At 42.2% G+C, this 21,526-nt stretch overlaps 1 protein-coding gene across 1 annotated transcript in view; it reads left to right on the top strand.

Moving 5' to 3' along the window:
* Nucleotides 1-21,526, top strand: part of CWH43 (cell wall biogenesis 43 C-terminal homolog) — a 57,263-nt gene that overhangs the window by 33,377 nt on the left and 2,360 nt on the right. Inside the window, exons 12-15 of the mRNA XM_045815985.2 lie at nt 1,368-1,517; nt 7,166-7,310; nt 11,189-11,250; nt 19,304-19,459. Of these exons, the coding sequence (XP_045671941.2) occupies nt 1,368-1,517; nt 7,166-7,310; nt 11,189-11,250; nt 19,304-19,459 (513 nt within the window). The remainder of the gene's footprint in view (nt 1-1,367; nt 1,518-7,165; nt 7,311-11,188; nt 11,251-19,303; nt 19,460-21,526) is intronic.

The raw sequence follows: 21,526 nt of genomic DNA, 5'->3' as shown, positions 1-21,526 counted from the left end.
GGATCAGGCTTGGTGAGCCTGACTGTGGGGACTGAGGGGGAGCTGGTAAGAAATGAGGTCAAGGGCAGGCCCCTGATCTTAGAGAGCCATATAGTCCACGCTGAGGACTGAGTAATTCAGTTTTGATGGGAAAACATTGGCTGTTTTCAGATGGGAGCTTTCTGATCTGATTTACATTTTTAAAAAAAGATTTTATTTACTTATTTGACAGAGACAGCGAGAGAGGGAACACAAGGGGAGTGTGCGAGGGAGAAGCAGGCTTCCTGCTGAGCAGGGAGCCTGATGTGGGCCTCCATCCCAGGACCCTGGGATCATGACCTGAGCCGAAGGCAGACGCTTAATGGCTGAGCCATCCAGGTGCCCCTGATCTGATTTACATTTTAAAAAGATCATTCTGGCTGCTCCCAGAACAGCTTCTTCGGGACAAGAGTGGGAAGGAGCAGGGAGACAGGTGATGAGGTAGGCGTACTAGCACAGGTGAGAGATGATGGTGGGAGCCGTGGACATGGAGAGAAGGGGGCACGTTCAGGAACTACTTTGGAATAGAGCTGACAGGACTTGCTGATGGTTTAGGTGTCAGGCGCCGGGAAGGGACAAGGGCATCATCGCCGTTTTTTCCCTGAATACCTGATAGAGATGGTGCTGTTTAATGGATGGGACCGACCAGCCAGAGCAGCTGGACTGTGCTAAATTTGAGATGCCTCTGGATTAGTTCAGTTATGTCCCATAGAAAGTTGCATGCAGCCTGGAGGGCCAAGTGGGACAGGACAAGGGACATGTATGTAGATTCAGGTAGCATCACTGTAGAGATGTTCCTGCTGGAGGGACTCCATCAGGGGCCAGAGAGAGACAGTGCCCGCAGCCGGGGAAGACAGCTGGCTGCGGTCTGAGCTCCGCTCATTCTTGTCATATGTGGTTCTTGGCCTTGGAGTGGGGTAGAGCATGTTTTCATATCTTCATCGGACAGTTTGTAATTTCTAATTTTGTAAATTGTTACTCCGTGTCCTTGCTGGGAAGATTGTACATTCCCAAATGTGCTGATTGATATTAGAATTGTTTATGCAAATATGTTGCCACAGTAACAATGCAAGGAGAATGGATTTGTGTATTACTAATTCTGCCCTTTTTGTATCTCCATAGCATCTATTAAAACAGAGTTGATGGCGCTGTGCTTAGTGACACAGCGAGACGCGCTAAATAGCAGAGATTTATGGCCCTGTCAAGCCAACTACGCGTTAGTGCTCTGAACGGCCCTCAGTGGTTTGCCTGAAGTGCGACAGGTCCCTTTTTAACACCTGTGCTTAGTCCTGTCTCCACGATATGGTGAGACCAACGGTGATGCACTGTTTCTTTTCATTCCAATGCAGGATTATGGTTTTGTCACGATACCCAATTGTGAAATCAGAGCATCACCTTCTTCCGTCACCAGAGGGCGAGATCGCACCAGCCATCACACTGACCGTTAACATCTCGGACAAACTGGTGGATTTTGTGGTGACACACTTTGGGAATCATGAGTGGGTTTCTTTGGTCTTTCTAATAGTACCCAAATGCCAAGAGATAGGATTAATACATCACTTTGATTTCCATGCACTGACCTTTCTTCTTCTTTTTGCTCCCAAAGTATTCTTCCTTATGCAGCTGGTTTTAAGAATGGGGCATAGAGACCTTCGAGATGCAGGCCGTCCTTAGTGATGGTACAGGGCAGCAGCCGTGTGATGCCGTGTGAGCCAGCAGTGGTGTGCTAAGTGCAATACTCTACACAATTAGGGCCATTATAGCCCCACTTTACAGATGAAGACTGTGGACTGAGAGAGGTTAGATGACTTGTCAGATGGGGTCACGTGGTGAGGCATTAGGCAGACCCAACTCAGAGCCGGCTCATACTTGGGATCACGTGCTAAATCAGACTACAGAAAAAGGAAATTTCCTTTTCCTACAGGTATTATTACTGTTGGGATTTGAGGGTACTAAATGACAATTCCCTTTGCCCTTGTGTTTTCACAGTCCACTGATGGGCAGGCAGGGGAATCTGGCAGGGAGATCAGAGTATCTCTCATTTCTGATCAAAGTATCTCTTATTTCTGATAAACCTATGTGGGCGACAAGGCTTAAGTGTGTCCACATGGGCCTGCTGACACATCCCCCCAACAACACAGGAAACGTACTCCCCCAAAGCAGCACACCTACCAGCAAGGGCAGAGTTTGCCCCGTCAAACTCTCCCCTAGGTAGAGAGAACGTGCCAAAAACACCCTGTCTGCAAGCTGGCAGGTTCCAGGGAGAAGAGAGAGGAAGGAATTGAGACAAGCATGCCCAGTTCATTCTGCCAAACTCAAGTAGTTAGAAAAGTCCTCCCCAAAAGTAAAAGGTGAGAGAGCGAGGCCAGACATGGTTTTCTAAACAAGTCCTCCTATAAGGGGACATGAAGAATGGGGAATGAGTTTTATCCCCAAAGGATAACATTTACAACCAGTGACTTAGTACTGAGTAAATCATGAATAATGCCAACCATATATCATAGAAGATAAAAGTGTATAACTTATACTCTGCCATGCTAAACATTCTGTAATAACAATTGAAAATATTAACATAAAGTGCTATGAAACAGGGCATGTAGGTTCTGCCCACATGACTGACAAGAGGCCACGGAGCTTTAAAGTGACGTACAGAACATTGGAACAACACTGCTGCACTGTCAGTCTCGCCTAAACAAAACGAAGGTGTCTGCTGTGCTTGTTCTGGTTCTCTCACAGTGTGATGTGGATCCGTGGGGCCATACTTGAGTATCTTCTGAGCTAAGTCAGAGCTCAGTAACATAAACAAACCATTCAGATGTGAACCATCCGCTTCCCGGACCCTTGCTTGTCCCTTTAGAAGTAAGAAAGGTGTTTAGAGGACAGATGATACTGACGGTCCATATCTCTTTTAAAAGCTGCTTGAAGAAATGCCTCTGTTTCTTGCAATAATTTTCATGTAGCAAGTACAGGCATTCAGAAACAATTCCACTGACCTTACATTGCATTGGGTTTGGCTTTTAAAAAATAGGCACTTTTGTGTTTAAAGTTGCAAGGTCTTAACCTAAGAAATGGCTGAATATACCCCTTCCCGTTTTTTTCTTTGCCCCCCCCCCCCCGCCCTGTGCCCTTCAGTTCCTTCCAACCTCCAAAATGTAAAGAATAGACTTAAAAGAGAAGACTAAAGACAGCCCTCAGAATGTGCTTGGAAAAGAGGAGGGAAGGATTACCTTTTCTATCAACCACCCATTTAAAGCTCTCTAATCAGGGGTGCCTGGGTGGCTCAGTCGTTAAGGGTCTGCCTTTGGCTCAGGGCGTGATCCCAGAGTCCTGGGATCGAGCCCCACATCGGGCTCCTCTGCTGGGAGCCTGCTTCTTCCTCTCCCACTCCCCCTGCTTGTGTTCCCTCTCTCACTGGCTGTCTCTCTCTCTCTGTCAAGTAAATAAATTAAAAAAAAATTTTTTTTTTAAATAAAGCTCTCTAATCAACAGCACACCTTTCACGTGTTCTCACTTGCTTGATTTAATACATGCACGCACACAACTATGCACGCATGCGTGCAAACAAGCACACAGACGTGCGTGCACACATGCATCCATCCATCCATGCAGTGACAACAGCAGTAGCAAGGCTAGCTAACACTTACCGGGGAGCTGTAACTCCAGGGAGGGAAGCAGTGTATTTGAGTGGCTAAAAGCAGGGACTTCCAGAACGTGCAATCAGACAGTCTGGTCTGAATCCTAACTGAAGGTGTATCCTTCACCAGGTTACTTAATTGCCTTGGGCCTCAGTTTTCTCATTTGTAAATCAGGGGCAGTAATCCTACTGATTTCACAGCGTTCTTGTGAGAATTAAATGAGATACTGTCTCCTGCAAAGTACATGAATAAAGTCAGTGCTCAGTTAATACTGGCCATTATTATTAAACCAAATCAGATCACTCTAAACGTAAGGTCTGTCGGGTAGCTTAAAAAAAGAATTCCTTCATCAAACACAGATCAAGCATCTTTCGTGTTCAGGCACAGAGCGAGGCGCTGTCTTTGCCCGTAGAGCCACAGCGCTTTAGAAGACCGGTCCAAGAATACCTCCCAGCAGGTGACGTGAAGACGTTCATCCTTGGAATAATTTGAGAAGCCATCATTACATGTTTTCATTTGTCTTTGTTTTCTACAATATTAGATAAAAAATTCCTAGTGTGAATAAATATTTAGAGATTTCATTTTTTTTAAAGATTTAATTTAATTTATATATTTGACAGAGAGAGACGGGCAGTGAGAGAGGGAACACAAGCAGGGGGAGTGGGAGAGGAAGAAGCAGGCTCCCAGCAGAGGAGCCTGATGTGGGGCTCGATCCCAGAATGCCGGGATCACGCCCTGAGCCGAAGGCAGACGCTTAATGACTGAGCCACCCAGGCGCCCCTAGAGATTTCATTTTCTAGTGATGATGGCCCACAAACCTGAAGTCCTATTAGGAGTGATTGATGGAATGCTTATGCATGCTATTAGCTGATTCAAAACGATTTTTTAAATTACTGACTACACAAATACCTCTTTACAACCAATAAATAGGAAATAGCAGCATTCCTTAGAAGTGTTTAGGTATACACTGTAACTAAAGTTTATGTTATTTTCTGTAATTAACTGAGCCACCAGTTAATCACCACTTTTTTTTTCTTATTACATCATAAATATACAAAGAAGAAAGACTGCAGAACCTGTAGTCTGTAGTTATGATTTTGGTTCTGTTGTAAGATAACCTCAGTGAGTTCTAGTCCTCTTGTTTCTGAATTGGATAAAATTATTTTTTCCAGCCCACCTTACAGGGTTATCAGGCTTATCAAATACTAATAGGTAAGGAGACATAAATGTGTTCTCTCTCTCACTCCCTCCCCCTCCCTTCTTTCCTCTCCTTTCTTTATACTCATACATATACTATTTTTTTTTCCTTTAAAAAAATACTTAATCTCTATACCCAACATGGGGCTCAAACTCCCGACCCCGAGACCAGGAGTCACATGCTCGTCCAACTGGGCCAGCCAGGTGCCCCAATATACTATTTATTTTTATTATTATCAATGGATGAAATTTATCTCCTGAGAAAATGTGAAACCACATTCATAGATTTTTTCCTGATAATATATTGCTAGAATATATTTGCATGGGAACACTATCTGTCGTACAGTGACTTTGGAATTCTCTTGACCAGATCTGAATCCCAGTTGTGTGTATCTGAAGGAACGGAATTCACCGCAGACCTAGTTAAGGAACTACTCACCAAGATGTCGGAAGTGTCACAAGCACAGATAAGAGATCCTACAGTAGTTGGGAAGAGGGGCCACAAAGCATAAAGAATGCAGCTACTGGGGAAGAAACACCCCAACTTCTCTCTCCTCCCACCTTTGTATCTCCTGCTGGTGCCTCCAATTGGCCAGACCTAACTGGATATCAGCAGAAAAGAGCGCTGTGTATTGTGTGAGACTGATGAATCACAGACCTGTACCCCTGAAACAAATAATACATTATGTTAAATAATTTTTTAAAAAAAGAAAGAAAAGGGAGCCCAGGAGATGAAATCTGCATGAGGAAGCCTCTCAGGGCACAGAGAAGGGCTAAGAACAGATCTGGACAGGGAAGTCAGAAAACAACTGTAGGCATGGTCCTTAGCCTCATTTAAAAACAGAGCTAATGTCTGCATCTCAGTTATTGTGAATATTCAGTATCAAAGATGTTAGACAAATGGTCATTCTTTTCACTCTTCTATTTCTTACGACATCTTTTAATAGTACTCAGCTGTCTATACATTCTTATCTAGGCTTAATTCTGTCTTCAGATCCTACCTCAGTGAGTTTCTCCTATCCTCTCAGTTCTTGGTCATCTCTATCTGCCTTTGTCATTGTTTATTTTTTATTTTGGGGGTTTTGTTGTTGTTGTTTTGTTTTGTTTTGTTTTTGCTTAAGTCATTATTAGCTACCTGTCTCTATAAATAGCTATGTGGGTTCTATTGCCTATTTGCTCTTGGATCCATTCCTGGCTTGTCTCCCTCTTGGCTAAACATTGCAGGGAACCACATTTCTCAGAGTCTGTTGCTTCCTGGCTCCTGGATAGGTTCAGCCCATGGAAGGCATTAGTGCAAGGCTGGAGGACAGGAGGAGGAGAGAAGACAAAGTGTTTCTCATTCTCTCTCTCTTTTTTTCTTGCTTCTTTCTCTGCTGTCTCTGGCAACAGCCAAGTCTCTCCTGTGGCTCTGACTCCTCGTTAGGTGGCCCCAGCAACTTCTGGGCAGCCTCCCCCCAGCTCCATCTCCCACCAGTTAGGGCTGGCTTGCAGACTCTCAGCACATCATCTCCTCTTGTTGTCCCTCTAGTCCAACAAATGGTACTGGTTTCTCATTGTTGCTAAACTCTGGTTGCCTCACTGATTCCTGTTTTGCTTCCCATCACCTAGGTAACCAATTTCCTATAATAAATTCAGCCTGTTTGAAACACCTAGAGCGTTTTCAGTTTTCCTGCCTGCATCATGTCAAATATGATATCCCTGTTTTTCCTCAAACAGACTGACTGTAATCCCCTCAAAGGCATGATGTACCTACTTAATTACCTCAGTTACACACCTGTGGTGCTTAGTCTAATAAAACCATCATATGTAGCCAGCATTTGAGCAGGAGAACCAGGGAGGCTTTTAGAAAGTGTTCGGTTGATGGAACTGAGTAGGTTACATAAACCTGGGGTGCTCTGTGAACGTTAGGGTTTTCCCTCTTACTAGTACTTCTGGCTCTTTTAAATTTTATTTTATTATTATTATTTTTTGCCAACTAGTCTTCAGCTGTAATACTGGTGATCGGGTCTTAGATTACTGATGCAATTTCTTCTGACAAAAAACTGAGCAAATGCTGTTTTTGAATAGATACATAAAGCAACTTGACTTCAACTGACTCGGGAAAGATCATGTTCTTAGTCCAGAGTCTGTCAGCGTGCCCCGCCGAAGCACTGTGTCTCCGTCTTGTTCACCTGCGTCACATTAAGTCATTTATCCGAGCAGGAATTACTCGGGATTTGTGGACTGTATGAGATATTCCTTGGGAACTTACATACCTAGTACTTTTTATAAATTGTCTTGCAAATACAATAAAGAAGTACATTTTTGCATTTCAGAGATGACCTTGACAGGAAACTTCAGGCAATTGCTGTTTCAAAACTGCTGAAAAGGAGCTCCGATCAAGTGGTATTCCTGGGCTACCTCACTTCAGCGCCTGGCTCCAGAGATTACGTACAGCTCATCGAACACGGCAGCGTGAAGGTAACATAATCTTAATAGGATTTCTGATTTCTTAAGTAAAACGTTTTTTCTTCATGTTAAAAAACAACAACAACAGTGCAACAATTAATATGTATTTTGATTATATACTGCTGTCTAGAAAACCAAGAGACATACTGGCTTTAAACCACAGCAATCGTCAGTTGCTCCTGGATCTGCAATTTGGACAGGCGGGGAGGGGACAGCTCATCTCTGCTTCACACAGCTGCATGGCTCAACCGGGGACTGGAGGGTCCACTTGGCAGATGCTTCACAGGTGGCAAGCTGGTCCTGCCTGTTGACCAGGAGCTCAGTTGGGGCTTTGGGTGCGGGGTCCTGCTTTTTCTCCATGGGCTAACTTGGGCTTCCTTCCTGCCAATGGCTGGGTTCTCAAGAGTGTGTCCCAAAGAGAACCAGGAAAAAGTTGTATTGCCTTGTATGACCTACCCTTGAGAGTTACATAGTGTGACCTCTGCTATTGTGTGAAGCCTGCTCATATTCAAGTGGGAGAAATAGAAATCCCATCTCTCCATGGGAGGAGTATCAAAGTCACATTATAAGAATACTATATGGAAAGTGGGTTGTTGTAGCCATGTTTAGGAAATATAATCTGCTATCTTATGCAACTTAATTATTGTGTTAAGAGTAAAAGATAGAATGAAATATACAGAGAGGTTAGCTGACCAGCCATATACGGCCTCACTAACGGAATTACTCCTTACCTCTTTGGGTCCAAAACCTCAGTTCGTCAGTGTACCCAGATACAATCATGCTCTGGGGAACTGACACACAAATCAAATCCTTGAGACATATGTGCACTGGAATGTTGACTGCATTAACTGATAATGAGAAATATTGTAATATTGTAATATTTCATTAAGCCTTATGTAGATTTCTTGGTCCTTTACCTTTTGTTTTCAACTTCATGTCTTGAGATATTCGCGGAGAAAAAGGCTTACCCGTTTTACCAAGTGCTTGGAAAGACAGATGAGAAAGAGCATGGTGCGATGAGGGTTTCTACTATGGCTTAGATAGGAGAGAAATGTATTTCTTTATGTAAACGTCTGGGCAGGTGCTCCAGTACCGGTGTCCTCCATGGTGTCAGGCATGTGCTCCTTCTGTCCTGTGGCTTCACTTTACGCAGCCTGCATTCCCAAGTTTGCCTTGTGGTCCGCGATGGCAGTGTCTGTGTTGTAGCTAGCAAGACAGAGGAGGGGATGAAGAAGGGGCCAAGAACATATGCAGGTTATCTCTAAAGGCAAATGCCAGGAAACTGACCTCCAACATGTGTATTCACATTTCATTGACTGGAATTTAGTCACATGGCCACACCTGGATATGTAGACGGTTGGGAGGTACACTATGAAATCTCGATATACACACAGCTAAAGACACTACAACTTGGGGAGGAAGGCGATCAGATATTGGGGAGATGAGTGAATCTTGGCGACAGTGGAATAAGGCAGGAAGTGAAGTCAAGATGGACTCCTGATTTCGGCTTCAGTCAGAGGGTGTGTGATGGTGATGTTATTAAAAGAACACTGAAGGAAGAAGGGTTTTGTGAAGATGACAATGAGTTTAGCTCTAGGCTGAGTTGAGGCCTGTGGGCTATTGATGGAGATGTCCAACAGGCGGCTGGATATACAGATCTAGAATTGAGGAGGGCAATCAGGACTAGAAATAGAGATTAAGTTGATGCCACCATCTAAGTGATCTTGGGGACCATGGGAGTGGATGACACAGCTACTAATTAGAGAAGTGCAAAAAGAGGGTCAGAAAAAAACCCTGATAGAGCTGCATTTAATGTGGCTGTCGTGGGGGTGATGGTGAGGGAAGACAGGGGGAATTATCTCAGAAGAGAGATTAAGGAGTGGTCAGAAGAGTAGAAGGAAATCCTGGCCAGTGTGGAGTCACAGAGGCTGTATCAGTTACGAAGCGCCGTGTAACAAACCACCTCAAACCTTAGCGGTTTAGAGCAACGGTTTAAGATTCCTTTGATTCCGTGGGCTGCGTGGTGGTTTTCCCTTCTTGCCTGGGTTCAGTCGTGGAGTCAGCTGGTGGCTGTGGCTGGTGGGGGTCTAAGACGGCCCCATTCCCATGTCTGGGGCTTTGGGGCTGGTTGTTGGCAGGTCCTCTCTCTTCACATGGTCTCACTAGCCCAGCCGGTGCCGCATTCACCAGCCGTGTGACCTGGGGGCAAGTTATTTAAACTTTCCAGGCCTCGACAGCCGCATCTGTGAAGTGGTGATCGTCATATCTGTTGTATCACAGGCTGGTTATGAGAATGAAATATAAGACAATGTCTGCAGAGCCTCAATCTTGTATGCACGAGGCCCTCGGTAAGTGGTAGCTATGTGTATGTACAACGTGCAGCTGGCTGTATGCATAAAATCTAGTAAGATAAATGTGTAAGTACGTGGTCTATAACGTACAGACGAATAGACAAGACAGTGTTTGGCAAGTCTAAGGAGAAATGCATCGTAATAAGAGAAGGGATTCTTACACTGTGTGCGTGTGTGTGTGTGTGTGCGTGTGTGTGCGTGTGTGTGATGTGGATGGTGTTAAGGAAGAGGAATTTTATTTGATTTTTACTTAATCCTCTGTTGGTTACCACCATCATGGTTAGAAGCTGTGTCAAGACAGTGGATTCCTATATAGCTTTTTCTATTAGGAAGTTTATTAATGCAGAGAGGAGTTTTAATCATAAATGCTTGGATGAACAGATTTTTCTCTTTAAGAAATAAGTATCTGAATTCTGCAGCCTTAAAATTTGACAGCATCTTTTAAAAAATCTAATAAAAACGTGACAGTTAAACATATTCCTAGTTTATTATTCCCTGTATATACAACTGAATGACTAAATTTTTATTTCTTTCCAAGGCAAACCAGACAGTACTCTTTCAATTTATTTGCTTTTTTCATGATTAACGTTTTAAAATTTAATTTCAAAAATGTATTATCATTTTTCCATGTATGCCAAGGCATGCACATGTGTGTATGTGAGTGTGACATATAAGTCATAGTAAAGATAACAAGCATCCATGTGTTCACCACTACGCTTATGAAAAAAATTAAGAAATAGATAATAGTGTTTTCTTTTAATGATTTAAAAACCTGTTTTAAGTTAAATTTTAATAGTAAAATTAAGAAATGATCAAGAGTCAGTGTATTTTTTATTTATAGGATTCTTTAAAAAGAAGATGGAAATTTCTTCAGTATAAAAGCTCCATATTTAGAGTTTTCCCAGCACATTACAGAAAAAGAATATGTTTATGTTCTGCTTCTCTGGTGAAAAATAACACTGGTCTTAAGCTTTCAACATCAGAAAGACTCATGATTACTCCCCAAATGTGTTTATTTCCAATGATTCAATTTAACAAACTAAGATTGAGCTCCTGCCGAATGCCAGGCTTTATGCTAAGTACCAGGGAGCCAACGTGATTAAGAGTGCCTCGGCTCGGGAAGGGGAGGGTGGAAACCTAGAAACAACTATACTGAAGGGCATAGCTGGTGTGTGCAGAGTACTGCAGAGCATGCCCGGTGAGGATGCGGTCACTTCTGCTCGGAGTGAAAGACCTGGAGAGCTGTAGGGAGCCAGCCACTGTGCTGCTGATTGGCCTGCCCGCCCCTCCCTGCAGCCCACCTTCAGCTTTGTACCCCTGCATCCAGCACAGGGCCTAGATGGGCACCTAGGAGGGCTCCAGAAGTATCTGTAGAATGAATAAATAATCTGGACCTTAACGGATCATTAGGAGTGAGGCAGAGAAAACAGCGTGCGCAAAATGCATATTTATTACTGTCGTTCACACATTTTCTTGGCAATTCAGGATAGAGCATTGTTTTTTATGCTTTAAATGTTCTCTCCTCTGTTCTTTATTTAGGATATTGACAGCACAGATCAAGACAGATGGTGTGAATATATTATGTACCGAGGGCTGATCAGGTGAGCAGAGGTTTTTGGTTGTTGCTGTTTTATTATCTACTATTACTGTGATCTTTGGGTCTATCCTGGAAGGAAGAACTTTATAGAAGCAATTAATTTTGTTACTTTTTATAAACATTGATTCAGCTAATTACACAGTTGAACATTTTTTTTTCAAGGCATGGCCTAATGATTTAAGACAGAATAAATGGGGGAGTAGATTAAGCTTAATTATATAAAAAGGATACTGTGTAAGTTATTAAGGATGATAAGCACGAAAGTGTCAACACATGTTAGGAACGGCGCCAGTTTGGACTGTAGGGCAGGGTGGAAACACAGATCACGGAGTATGAAAACCCTGGGCTGAATTCCAGCTTTGCCCAGTTCTAATCACGTAATTTTGGGTAGGTTAACTCGTTGGAATTACTACTATATTGTGGTGAGATCTCTAGGTAAATTATATTTTTAAAAATCTCCCATATAAAAAAGTGAATATTATCCATATATGCATTTATTTGTGTGTGTGTGTGTATATATATATATATATATATATATATACACACACACACATTCATTCCAAAATAATATACCTGTAGGATCTTAAAATTCAAATAAGCGTGTAAATCTGTTTTGAGGCCCTATTTCCTTAAGTAAAGCTAAACTAGTTTGTTTTTATTTTTATTTTATTTTTTTAAAGATTTTATTCATTTGTCAGAGAGAGGGAGAAAGATAGAGAGAGAGAGAATGCACAAGCAGGGGGAGTGGCAGGCAGAGGGAGAAGCAGGCTTCCTGCTGAGCGAGGAGCCCAATGCGGGACTCAATCCCAGGACCCTGGGATCACGACCTGAGCTCAAGGCAGACGCTTAACCCACTGAGCCACTCAGGTGTCCCAAAGCTAAAGTAGTTTAATACCAAAAAAAGGACCAATCATTTATTTTTTGATTAATTCATTCAACAAGTATTTATTAAATAACTATTATGTGCCAGGCATTGTTCTAAGCAGTGGGGATCTAACAGGAACAAAATGAAATCCTTGACTATCATGTATTCCAGTGGAAGAAGATAGAAAATAAGCACATAAGACAGAGAATGACAGGTGGTGATAGATATGATGGAAAGATGGATGAGGCCAGGTAGGAAGGATGGGGATGGGGAGTGTGGGGTGGGGGGTGGCTGTGCTACGATCAGAGGATGGGCAGCAGCCTGAAAGAAATGAGGGAGGTTAGAGCACTGCCTGCAAGGGGAAGAGCAAGTACAAAAGTCTGAGTGGCGCACGCTTGGTATTTGTTGGTAACAGCGAGGAGGCCAGTGTGGCTGGAGTAGAGTGAGATGGGAGCGAGGTGATATGAGAGAGGTACATGGGCACAGATCATGTAGACAGTGGATTGAGCCACAGGTCCCTCCACTTATAGGATTCTTCAGTGGAGGGAACATGCTGGAGATAGTCCCTGAAACTCACAGCTCTCCTCCTGCAAGTACACAGTCTGTTGGGGGATATTTGACCTGGGGCCTCTGACTACCCTCCTTGGGACAGTGCTGGGAACTGGTGTGGGTTTCTGTGAATGGCCGTCTGTGGCCTTACCCTTCTCCACACAGACTAGTTCATCACCAAGAGGTGTCTTGGCATTGGCTACCTGAAGTTAGGGGTTGATGTTGAACTGATCACCCCTAAGTAGCCTTATGTTCTAAGATCTGTGGTCTACATTTATGAAAGAAAACGGTTGGCTTCTAGAGATGATACAGAATCACAGGATCAACTTCTCTCCCATTGGAGATATGGCTTGTTCAGTTATGAGTCATAGTCTAGTGAAAGCCAACTGTTATGTTTCAACTCTTCTTTACCTTATTTGTCATTCAACAAGTATTGGTGGAGCATAATGTATGCCAGGCACCAGGGGTATAAACAGTAAAAAAAACAGAGATGGATCCTTACCACGGCGGAAGACAGACAGACCATAATTCCATGGTGGTGTAGTTTAGGTGGCAATGAGTATGGTGGGAAACAACGGAGCAAGGTAAAGAGCATCCAGAATATGGAGGTGAGGTGCCACTGTAAATAGGGGGTTAGGTAGGTCTTACCGAGAAGGTGACATTGGAGCTAAGATTTGAAGGAGTGGGCCATGTGGCTGGGAGAAGACCCTTCCAGGGACTAGCTAGTGCAAAAGCCCAAAGGCAGGAGTGCAGACATGTCTGAGGAAAAGTGAGGCTGGTGGGGCTGGAGTGTGTGTCGGGGGGTGGGGGTGGTAGAAGAGGTAAGGGGGAGTATATGGGCAGGGAAGGAAGGCAGCAGATCGTGTAAGGTTCTGTAGACTCTTATTAAGAGCTTTGGATATGACTTAATAAATGGTGACCCTTATTGGTTCCTGAACAATTCCATGGGTTCATGGGTTCATACGCTTACTGGGATGAGACAAGGAGACCCTTGAGATGCCAAGATAGTTCTGGTTACACTAATAATTCAGAAACTCCAAAAGGCCCAGAACATGACCACGTGGCTGCAGGACAGATAGCTTGACTATTATTTTGGTGTTTCCAAAGGGTTAAGGTGGGAGGGAGATGCTGAAGTGTTAGTTTTGTAAAATACGTGATACCAGATTGAAAACACTGCTTCTGTTTACATTCATATTGAAGTGGTTGTTTTAATGTGGGCATTAGAATTTCTAGAAAACAGTTTATGATATATACTGAAGTAGGTATAAAATGAAGTTGTAAATATTGTTAGTTGCCAAGGAACAGTGATATTTATAGTACCAGTGCCCCTAATAGCTAATCATTTGGCCCTGTATACTTGTGGCCCAAAACCTCTGTCACCTTTCCTTGGAAGAGTGGGGTGGCAGATTTTTAATATATAAATATTTACATATATATATGCTAAATATGGCTGGGGGGCTTAAACAACAGAAATTTATTTTCTCAGTGTTCTGGAGACAGAGACAGAGAGTGTATGCAAGCACATATACTGTATGGTGTCTCTTCTTTTTTTTAATTTTTTATTTAAATTCAATTAGTTAACATATAATGTATTATTAGTTTCAGAGGAAGAGGTCAGTGATTCATCAGTCTTACATAATACCCGGTGCTCATTACATCACATGCCTCCTTAACACCAGTCACCCAGTTACCCCATCCCCCCACCTCCTTCCCTCCAGCAACCCTCAGTTTGTTTTCTATGAAACCCTCAGTCTCTTATGGTTTATGTCCCTCTCTGATTTCTTGTTTTATTTTTTCCTTTCTTCCCCTATGATCCTCTGTTTTGTTTCTTAAATTCCACATATCAGTGAGATTATATGATAATTGTCTTTCTCTGACTGACTTATTTTGCTTAGCATATTACCCTCTAGTTCCATCCACGTCATTGCAAATGGCAATATTTCATTTTTTTAAAGATTTTATTTATTTATTTAAGACAGAAGGAGAGAGGGGCGCCTGGGTGGCACAGCGGTTAAGCGTCTGCCTTCGGCTCAGGGCGTGATCCCGGCGTTCTGGGATCGAGCCCCACATCAGGCTCCTCCGCTATGAGCCCGCTTCTTCCTCTCCCACTCCCCCTGCTTGTGTTCCCTCTCTCGCTGGCTGTCTCTATCTCTGTCAAATAAATAAATAAAATCTTAAAAAAAAAAAAAAAGACAGAAGGAGAGAGCACGAGCAGGGGGAGAGGCAGAAGCAGCCTCTCCTCAGAGCAGGGAGCTGCATGCGGGGCTCGCTCCCAGGACCCTGGGATCATGACCTGAGCTGAAGGCAGGTACTTAACTGACCGAGCCACCCAGACACCTCCAAGATTTCTTTTTTTTTTGATGGCTGAGTAGTATTCCATGGTATATATATACCACATCTTCTTTATCCATTTATCTGTTGATGGACATCTGGGCTGTTTTCACAGTTTGGCTATCATGGACATTGCTGCTATAAACATTGGGGTGCAGGTGCCCCTTTGGATCACTACATTTGAAACTTTGGGGTACATATCCAGTAGTGCAGTTGCTGGGTTGTAGGGTAGCTCTATTTTCAACTTTTTGAGGAACCTCCATACTGTTTTCTGGAGTGGCTACAGTATGGTGCCTCTTCTTATAAGGACACTAATCTTACTGAATCAGGGTCCACCCCTATGACCTCATTTAACTTAATCACTTCCTTAGAGGCCCCATCTCCAAATATGGCTACCCTGGGGGTTATAGCTTGACATATGAATTGTGGGGATGATACAAACATTTAGTTTATAACATGGAAAGTTAGCAGAACTAGAACAAAAAAAATCCTAAAATTTATATGGAACCACAAAACACCCCAAATAGTTAAAGCAATCTTGAAAAAGAAAAGCAAAGGTGGAGGCATCACATTTCCAGACTTCCAGCTATATCACAAAACTATAGTAATCAAAACAGTATGGTACTGGCACAAAGACAGGCACATAGATCAGTGGAACAGAATAGAAAACTCAGAAATGAACCCACAACTATATGGTCAATTAATCTTCAACAAAGCAGGAAAGAATATCCCATGGGAAAAAGACAGTCTCTTCAACAAATAGTGTTGGGAAAACTGGACAGCAACATGCAAAAGAATGAAATTAGACGACCTTCTTTCACAAAACATGAAAATAAATTCAAAATGGATGAAAGATCTAAATGTGAGACAGGAAACCATGAAATCAGAGGAGAACATAGGCAATAACTGCTTTGAGATTGGCCATAGCAACTTCTTTCTAGATATGTATCCCGAGGCAAGGGAAATAAAAACAAAAATACACTATTGGGACTACATCACAATTAAAAGCTCCCACACAGCAAAGGAAGCAGTCAGCAAAACCAAAAGGCAACCTACAGAATGGCGAAGATATAGAAGATACTTGCAAATGACATATGTGATAGAGTCAGTATCCAAAATTTATAAAACTCAACACCCCCAAAATGAATAATCCAATTAAAAATGGGCAGAAGAAATGAACAGACATTTCTCCAAAGAAGACATCCAGATAGCCCAACAGACACACAAAATTATGCTCAATATCAGTCACCCAACAGGGAAAAACAAATCAAAACTACAATGAGATCATCTCACACCTGCACAAGGGCTAAAATCAAAAACAGAAGAATAACAAGTGTTGGTGAGGATACAGATGAAAAGGAGCCCTCTTGCACCCTTGGTGTGAATGCAAACTGGTGCAGCCACTGTGGAAAACAGTGTAGAGGTTCCTCAAAAATTAAAAATAGAATTACCATATGATCTAGGAATCGTACTACTGGGTATCTATCCCAAAAATACAAAAACACTAATTCAGAGGGATACATGCACCCCTATGTTTATAGCAGCAGTATTTTTTTATTATGATATGTTAGGCACCATACAGTACAACATTAGTTTTTGATGTGTTCCATGATTCACTGTTTGCATATAACACCCAGTGCGCCATGCAATACATGCCCTCCTTACTACCCATCACCGGGCTAGCCCATCCCCCACCCCCTCCCCTCTAAAACCCTCAGTTTGTTTCTCAGAGTCCATAGTCTCTCATGGTTCATCTCCCCCTCTGTTCCCCCCCCTTCATTTTTCCCTTCCTTCTCCTAATATCCTCCCTGCTATTCCTTATGTTCCACAAGTGAAACCATATGATAGTTGTCTTTCTCTGCTTGACTTAGTTCACCTAGCATAATCCTCTCCAGTTCCATCCATGTTGATGCAAATGTTAGGTAATCATCCTTTCTGACGGCTGAGTAATATTCTATTGTATATATGGACCACATCTATTTTATCCATTTGTCTGTTGAAGGGCATCTTGGCTCCTTCCCCAGTTTGGTTATTGTGGACATTGCTAATAGCATTATTTGCAATAGCCAAATTATGGAATCAGCCCAAGTGTCCACCAATAGATGAATGGATAAAGAAGAAGTGGTATATATACACACTGGAATATTATTTGGCCATAAAAGGAATGAAATCTTGCCGTTTGCAATGCCACAGATGGAGCTAGAGAGTATCATGCTAAGCAAAATAAGTCATTCAGAGAAAGACAAACACTGTATGATTTCACTCGTGTGGAATTTAAGAAATAAAACAAATGAGCAAAGGGGAAAACAGAGAGGGAGGCAAACCAAGAAACAGACTCTTAGCTGTAGAGAACAAACTGACGGTCACCAGAGGGGAGACGGGTGGGGGGATGGGTGAAATAGGTGATGGGGATTAAGGAGCGCACTTGCTGTGATGAGTACTGGTGATACGCGGAAGTGCTGAATCACTATATTGTACACCTGAAACTAATATTATACTGTATGTTAACTAACTAGAATTTAAAATTAAAAAAAACCCAAATTAATGGAGTTAAGGATTATTGTTTTTCAGTTTCTATCCATAAAACCAATTCTATAAACTTTATCTCAACCATCTAATCCAATGCCATGCACTTCATAAGCACTTAGTAAAACCTACTGGACAACAAGAGATTCCTTGTTTTAGTAGACAGTTTGGATTGTCTGGTTCCTTATCTTCAAGGACTTTTAGAAGGACCTTGAAGGCAGTGTCTATGAAATGAGTTAGAACTTTGATCTTAGAGATTTGATAACTAACAGAAACTGATTTACTAGAGACAGTGACCTAGAATTACAGGGAACTGCACAGATTTGGGACCTGAGCTCAGACATATAGCTCAGCCTGTCAGATAGCTCCCACCCTATTCGGATGCAGTCACAGCTCTCCTCTTTCCCTTCACGGCGGGCAGACCTGCTGCCTCCACGTACCCCAGCTCTGGGTTTCTGTCTCTGTTTTGTGTGTAGTTACAGGTTTTGTTTTGAATGTTTCTCCTACTACTTGTCTGGCTCAGGCCCCCACCGCCTTTCACCTAAATCATTGCCATGGCCTCCTAACTGGTCTCCTTTCTTCTACCCTTTCCCTGGAGTCTGCTGTCTACACAGTCGCCGTCGCATTTCTGCACAGAACTGCTTGGATTTCCACCTCACTCTCAGAAGACTGAAGTCCTTAGAGGGGTCTGCAAGGAAAGTTTTGTATCATCCACCATCCCCGACATGCGTGCAGACCCTTCTCCTACTGGGTTCGCCCTTATGCCCTCCACTCCAGTCACTGGCCCTCAAAAAAGTCAACCGCATTCTCCTTTGTCACGTTTGCACTTGCTGTTCCCTTTCCCTAGAGCACCCTTCCACCGATATCTGTCTGGGTTGTTTCTGTATTTCATTCAGTCTTTGGCTCCAGTGTCACCCTGTCGGAGCGGTATGCTGACCAGCTACTGTAACTAGCAATCTCTGCCACTTGGCATTCGCTGTCCTCTCCACTCTTATTCCTCCGGGTGCTTAGGTACTTTTCACCACCTGATAGATTTGATACATACATACATATTTAATTTGTTCTCCCCAACTAGAACGAAAGCACTATGAGGACAAGGGTTTTGTTTTGCTCACTGTTTATCCCCCTATGTAGAATGATGCTTGCGTGTGTTAGGGACTTGAGACATATTTGTTCACTGAATAAGTGAGTGAATGACTGAAGCGGATAGGTTTTTTTTTGGAGAGGGAAAATATAAATAAAATAAAATGAATTCTTGGTTGCCCATGGTTCCCCCGTTTTTCCATCTGGGCCTCACTGTAACTATTTGGATAACATCTATAAAATGCTTTGATTTCCTGGAGAACTGAAAGCTCTAAGCAAAAACAGGATGTGCAGTTCTTTTCAGACTTACAGAATCTTTTATTTTAGACTTGTAAATGTGCATGAAAATATCCATGTGGTATTTGAATTTTTAAAGGTAAGAAAGAGTTTAGGCAAATCCTCCTGTCATTCTGGAGAACTCCTGTTCTTGATGCAAAACATAATCGTGTGATAGGTGATTTGTAGAGACAGAATATTCATTAGTGTGTGTTTAGTTGATTAAATCTGTGTGCATGTTCCTTATTCATTTATGTAATAAAAGCAATATTTTGATAAATATTTGGAGTAATAAATCAAGCTAATTCTAGTGATGAAGAGTTATAAATGGAAAATTGGCCTAATAATGCAGGTGATATCTATTAGATCTCATCAGTTTTCTGTATGTTGATAAAACCTTTACAAACCATTTCTATTTCTGCCACAGACTGGGTTATGCAAGAATCTCCCATGCTGAACTGAGTGACTCTGAAATTCAGGTGGCCAAATTTAGGATCCCTGATGACCCCATTAATTATAGAGACAACCAGAAAGTGGTCACAGACCAGAGGGAAGTTCCAAAGGAAATTCATTTCAATCCTAGGTGAGTGCATTCCTTCATGAGGCACCACATCCCCTCTACAGACCTAAATATATTATCCCGCGATGAGTTCCAAATTATATGTGGTTCTAGAGGTTTGTTCAGGTAAAGATGCTCATGGTAGAAATGATAAGATACTGCTTGGGTTTAAGTTATGGTCCCTGCTTTCTGGGATAGAGTATCATGTTAGCATCCCACGGTCAGGTGAAAAAGATCACATTGGCATCCTCTTCATCACCATCACCATCACCATCACCATCACCATCACCACCGTAATGATAGCTAATATTTGAGTGTGCTGTGTCCCAGACCCTGTGCTAGGTGCTTTCGGTGTTTTCTCAGTTAATCATCATTGGGTCGGTACTCTCGGTATCCTCATTTTATAGGTAAGAAGTTGAGGCTGCGGAACACGAAGCAGCTTCACTAGAGTTACATAGCTAGTGAATGACAAAGCTAAGAAGAGGGAAGGAAGGCTGTCAGCATGGTTGGGTTGCTGAGAGTCTGAGCTCTGGCTACACACTGGGCTTACCTGGAGACACCCACCTCTGGGCTTTGAGTTTTAAAAAATCGTTCCCAGTTACCCTAATGTGCAATTAGGATTGAGGCTATGTAGAGGGGATAATTCATTTCCATTACAGAGATTCTAGCATGTGAAATATATTGGATTTTGTTTAGTTCTAAATGGAGGTTATCTGAGAAATCTATTTGCAGCGAATTATGTGCTTTGGAGGATGTGCTCTTTTTCCTTCCCATGACTAGATAATGAGGAGAAATGTCTGCATAAAACCAAGCCCAGAACATATCCTATATGTTATTATTATTTTACATTTCTACTACTTTTACCAGCTAATCGTTGTAGAAGCTTCTCAGACTTCATTTTATTTGCTCCCTGGGGCGTGGAGGGCGTGGGGGAGGGATGGTGGAATGTATGTTTTCTTTTTCATCCTTGTCTCTCCTTACAACGAGACAAAACTGTACCAAAGTGTAGGGAATGAATGTAAGAAGAGCTGTAACAAGTCTCGATTGCTTGCATTACCCTGTTTGACCTCACCCCTTGTGTGTGTGTAATATGCTGGTGAAGAGCACGGGCTCCGAGGCAAGTTACCTGGTTCCAATCCTCACTCTTGCCAGCAAACAGCTGGGGTACTGTGGGCAAGTTGGCTAATCTAATCTCTCTAAGCCTCAAGTCTCTCACCTGCAAAATGGGAAAAATAGTAGTGCCTGTCTCCTGACATAACTTGAGGTTTGAACGATACATGGAGTTCCTAGAATAGTGCCTGGTGATACATGTGCTTTTTTTTTTTCCTGTTCATACGTTTGTGCTGTCCGTGTACTCCTGGCATATTTCAATAAAGCTGTTTGGAAAATAAAAAAAAGAAAAGTACACGGTGAATGCTGAATAGGCAGTAGATACAATAGCAACAGTAATATTTGTAGGAGTCACAGAAGTAAAATCCAAAGTTTTCTTCTTTTTGTTGATGGAGGTGACTTCTCATATGGAAGCTAGAAAATCTGGGCAGATAAAGGTTCCCCTATTTCCTTATACATCAAGAGTGTGAAGAAGTCCAAATAAAATATTTTTAGCTAATCACAACTGCAGATTGATCCAAACCACCTGTGAAGGAAGCTAAATCTGTTTTCCCACTCAGTTTAATTATGAAAATAGCAAAAGCATAAGTAGAAAGCTTGTCTTAAGTTAAAAATTCCACATATATATATATGAACATTTATCAAATAAAAATAGTCAAAGAATACTAAGTTCATCAAAAATCCCATTCCTTTTGGGAGAAGATATTTGCAAATGACATTACAGATAAAGGACTGGTATTCACTATCTATAAAGAACTTCTCAAACTCAACACCCAAAAAACAAATAATCAAGTCAAAAAATGGGAAAAAGACATGAAAAGATGCTTCTCCAAAGAAGACATATGAATGGCTCACAGACACATGAAAAAATGTTCATCATTAGCCATCAGGGAAATTCAAATCAAAACCACATTAAGATACCACCTTACACCAATTAGAATGGCAAAAATTAACAAGGCAGGAAATAACAAATGTTGGAGA

The sequence above is a fragment of the Ursus americanus genome, chromosome 8, assembly GCF_024610735.1.
Source record: "Ursus americanus isolate L20-20 chromosome 8, mUrsAme1.1.p, whole genome shotgun sequence".
In the NCBI taxonomy this organism is placed as follows: domain Eukaryota; kingdom Metazoa; phylum Chordata; class Mammalia; order Carnivora; family Ursidae; genus Ursus; species Ursus americanus.
Note: the sequence above shows the minus strand (reverse complement) of the source record. Positions and strands in the feature narration are given on the sequence as shown.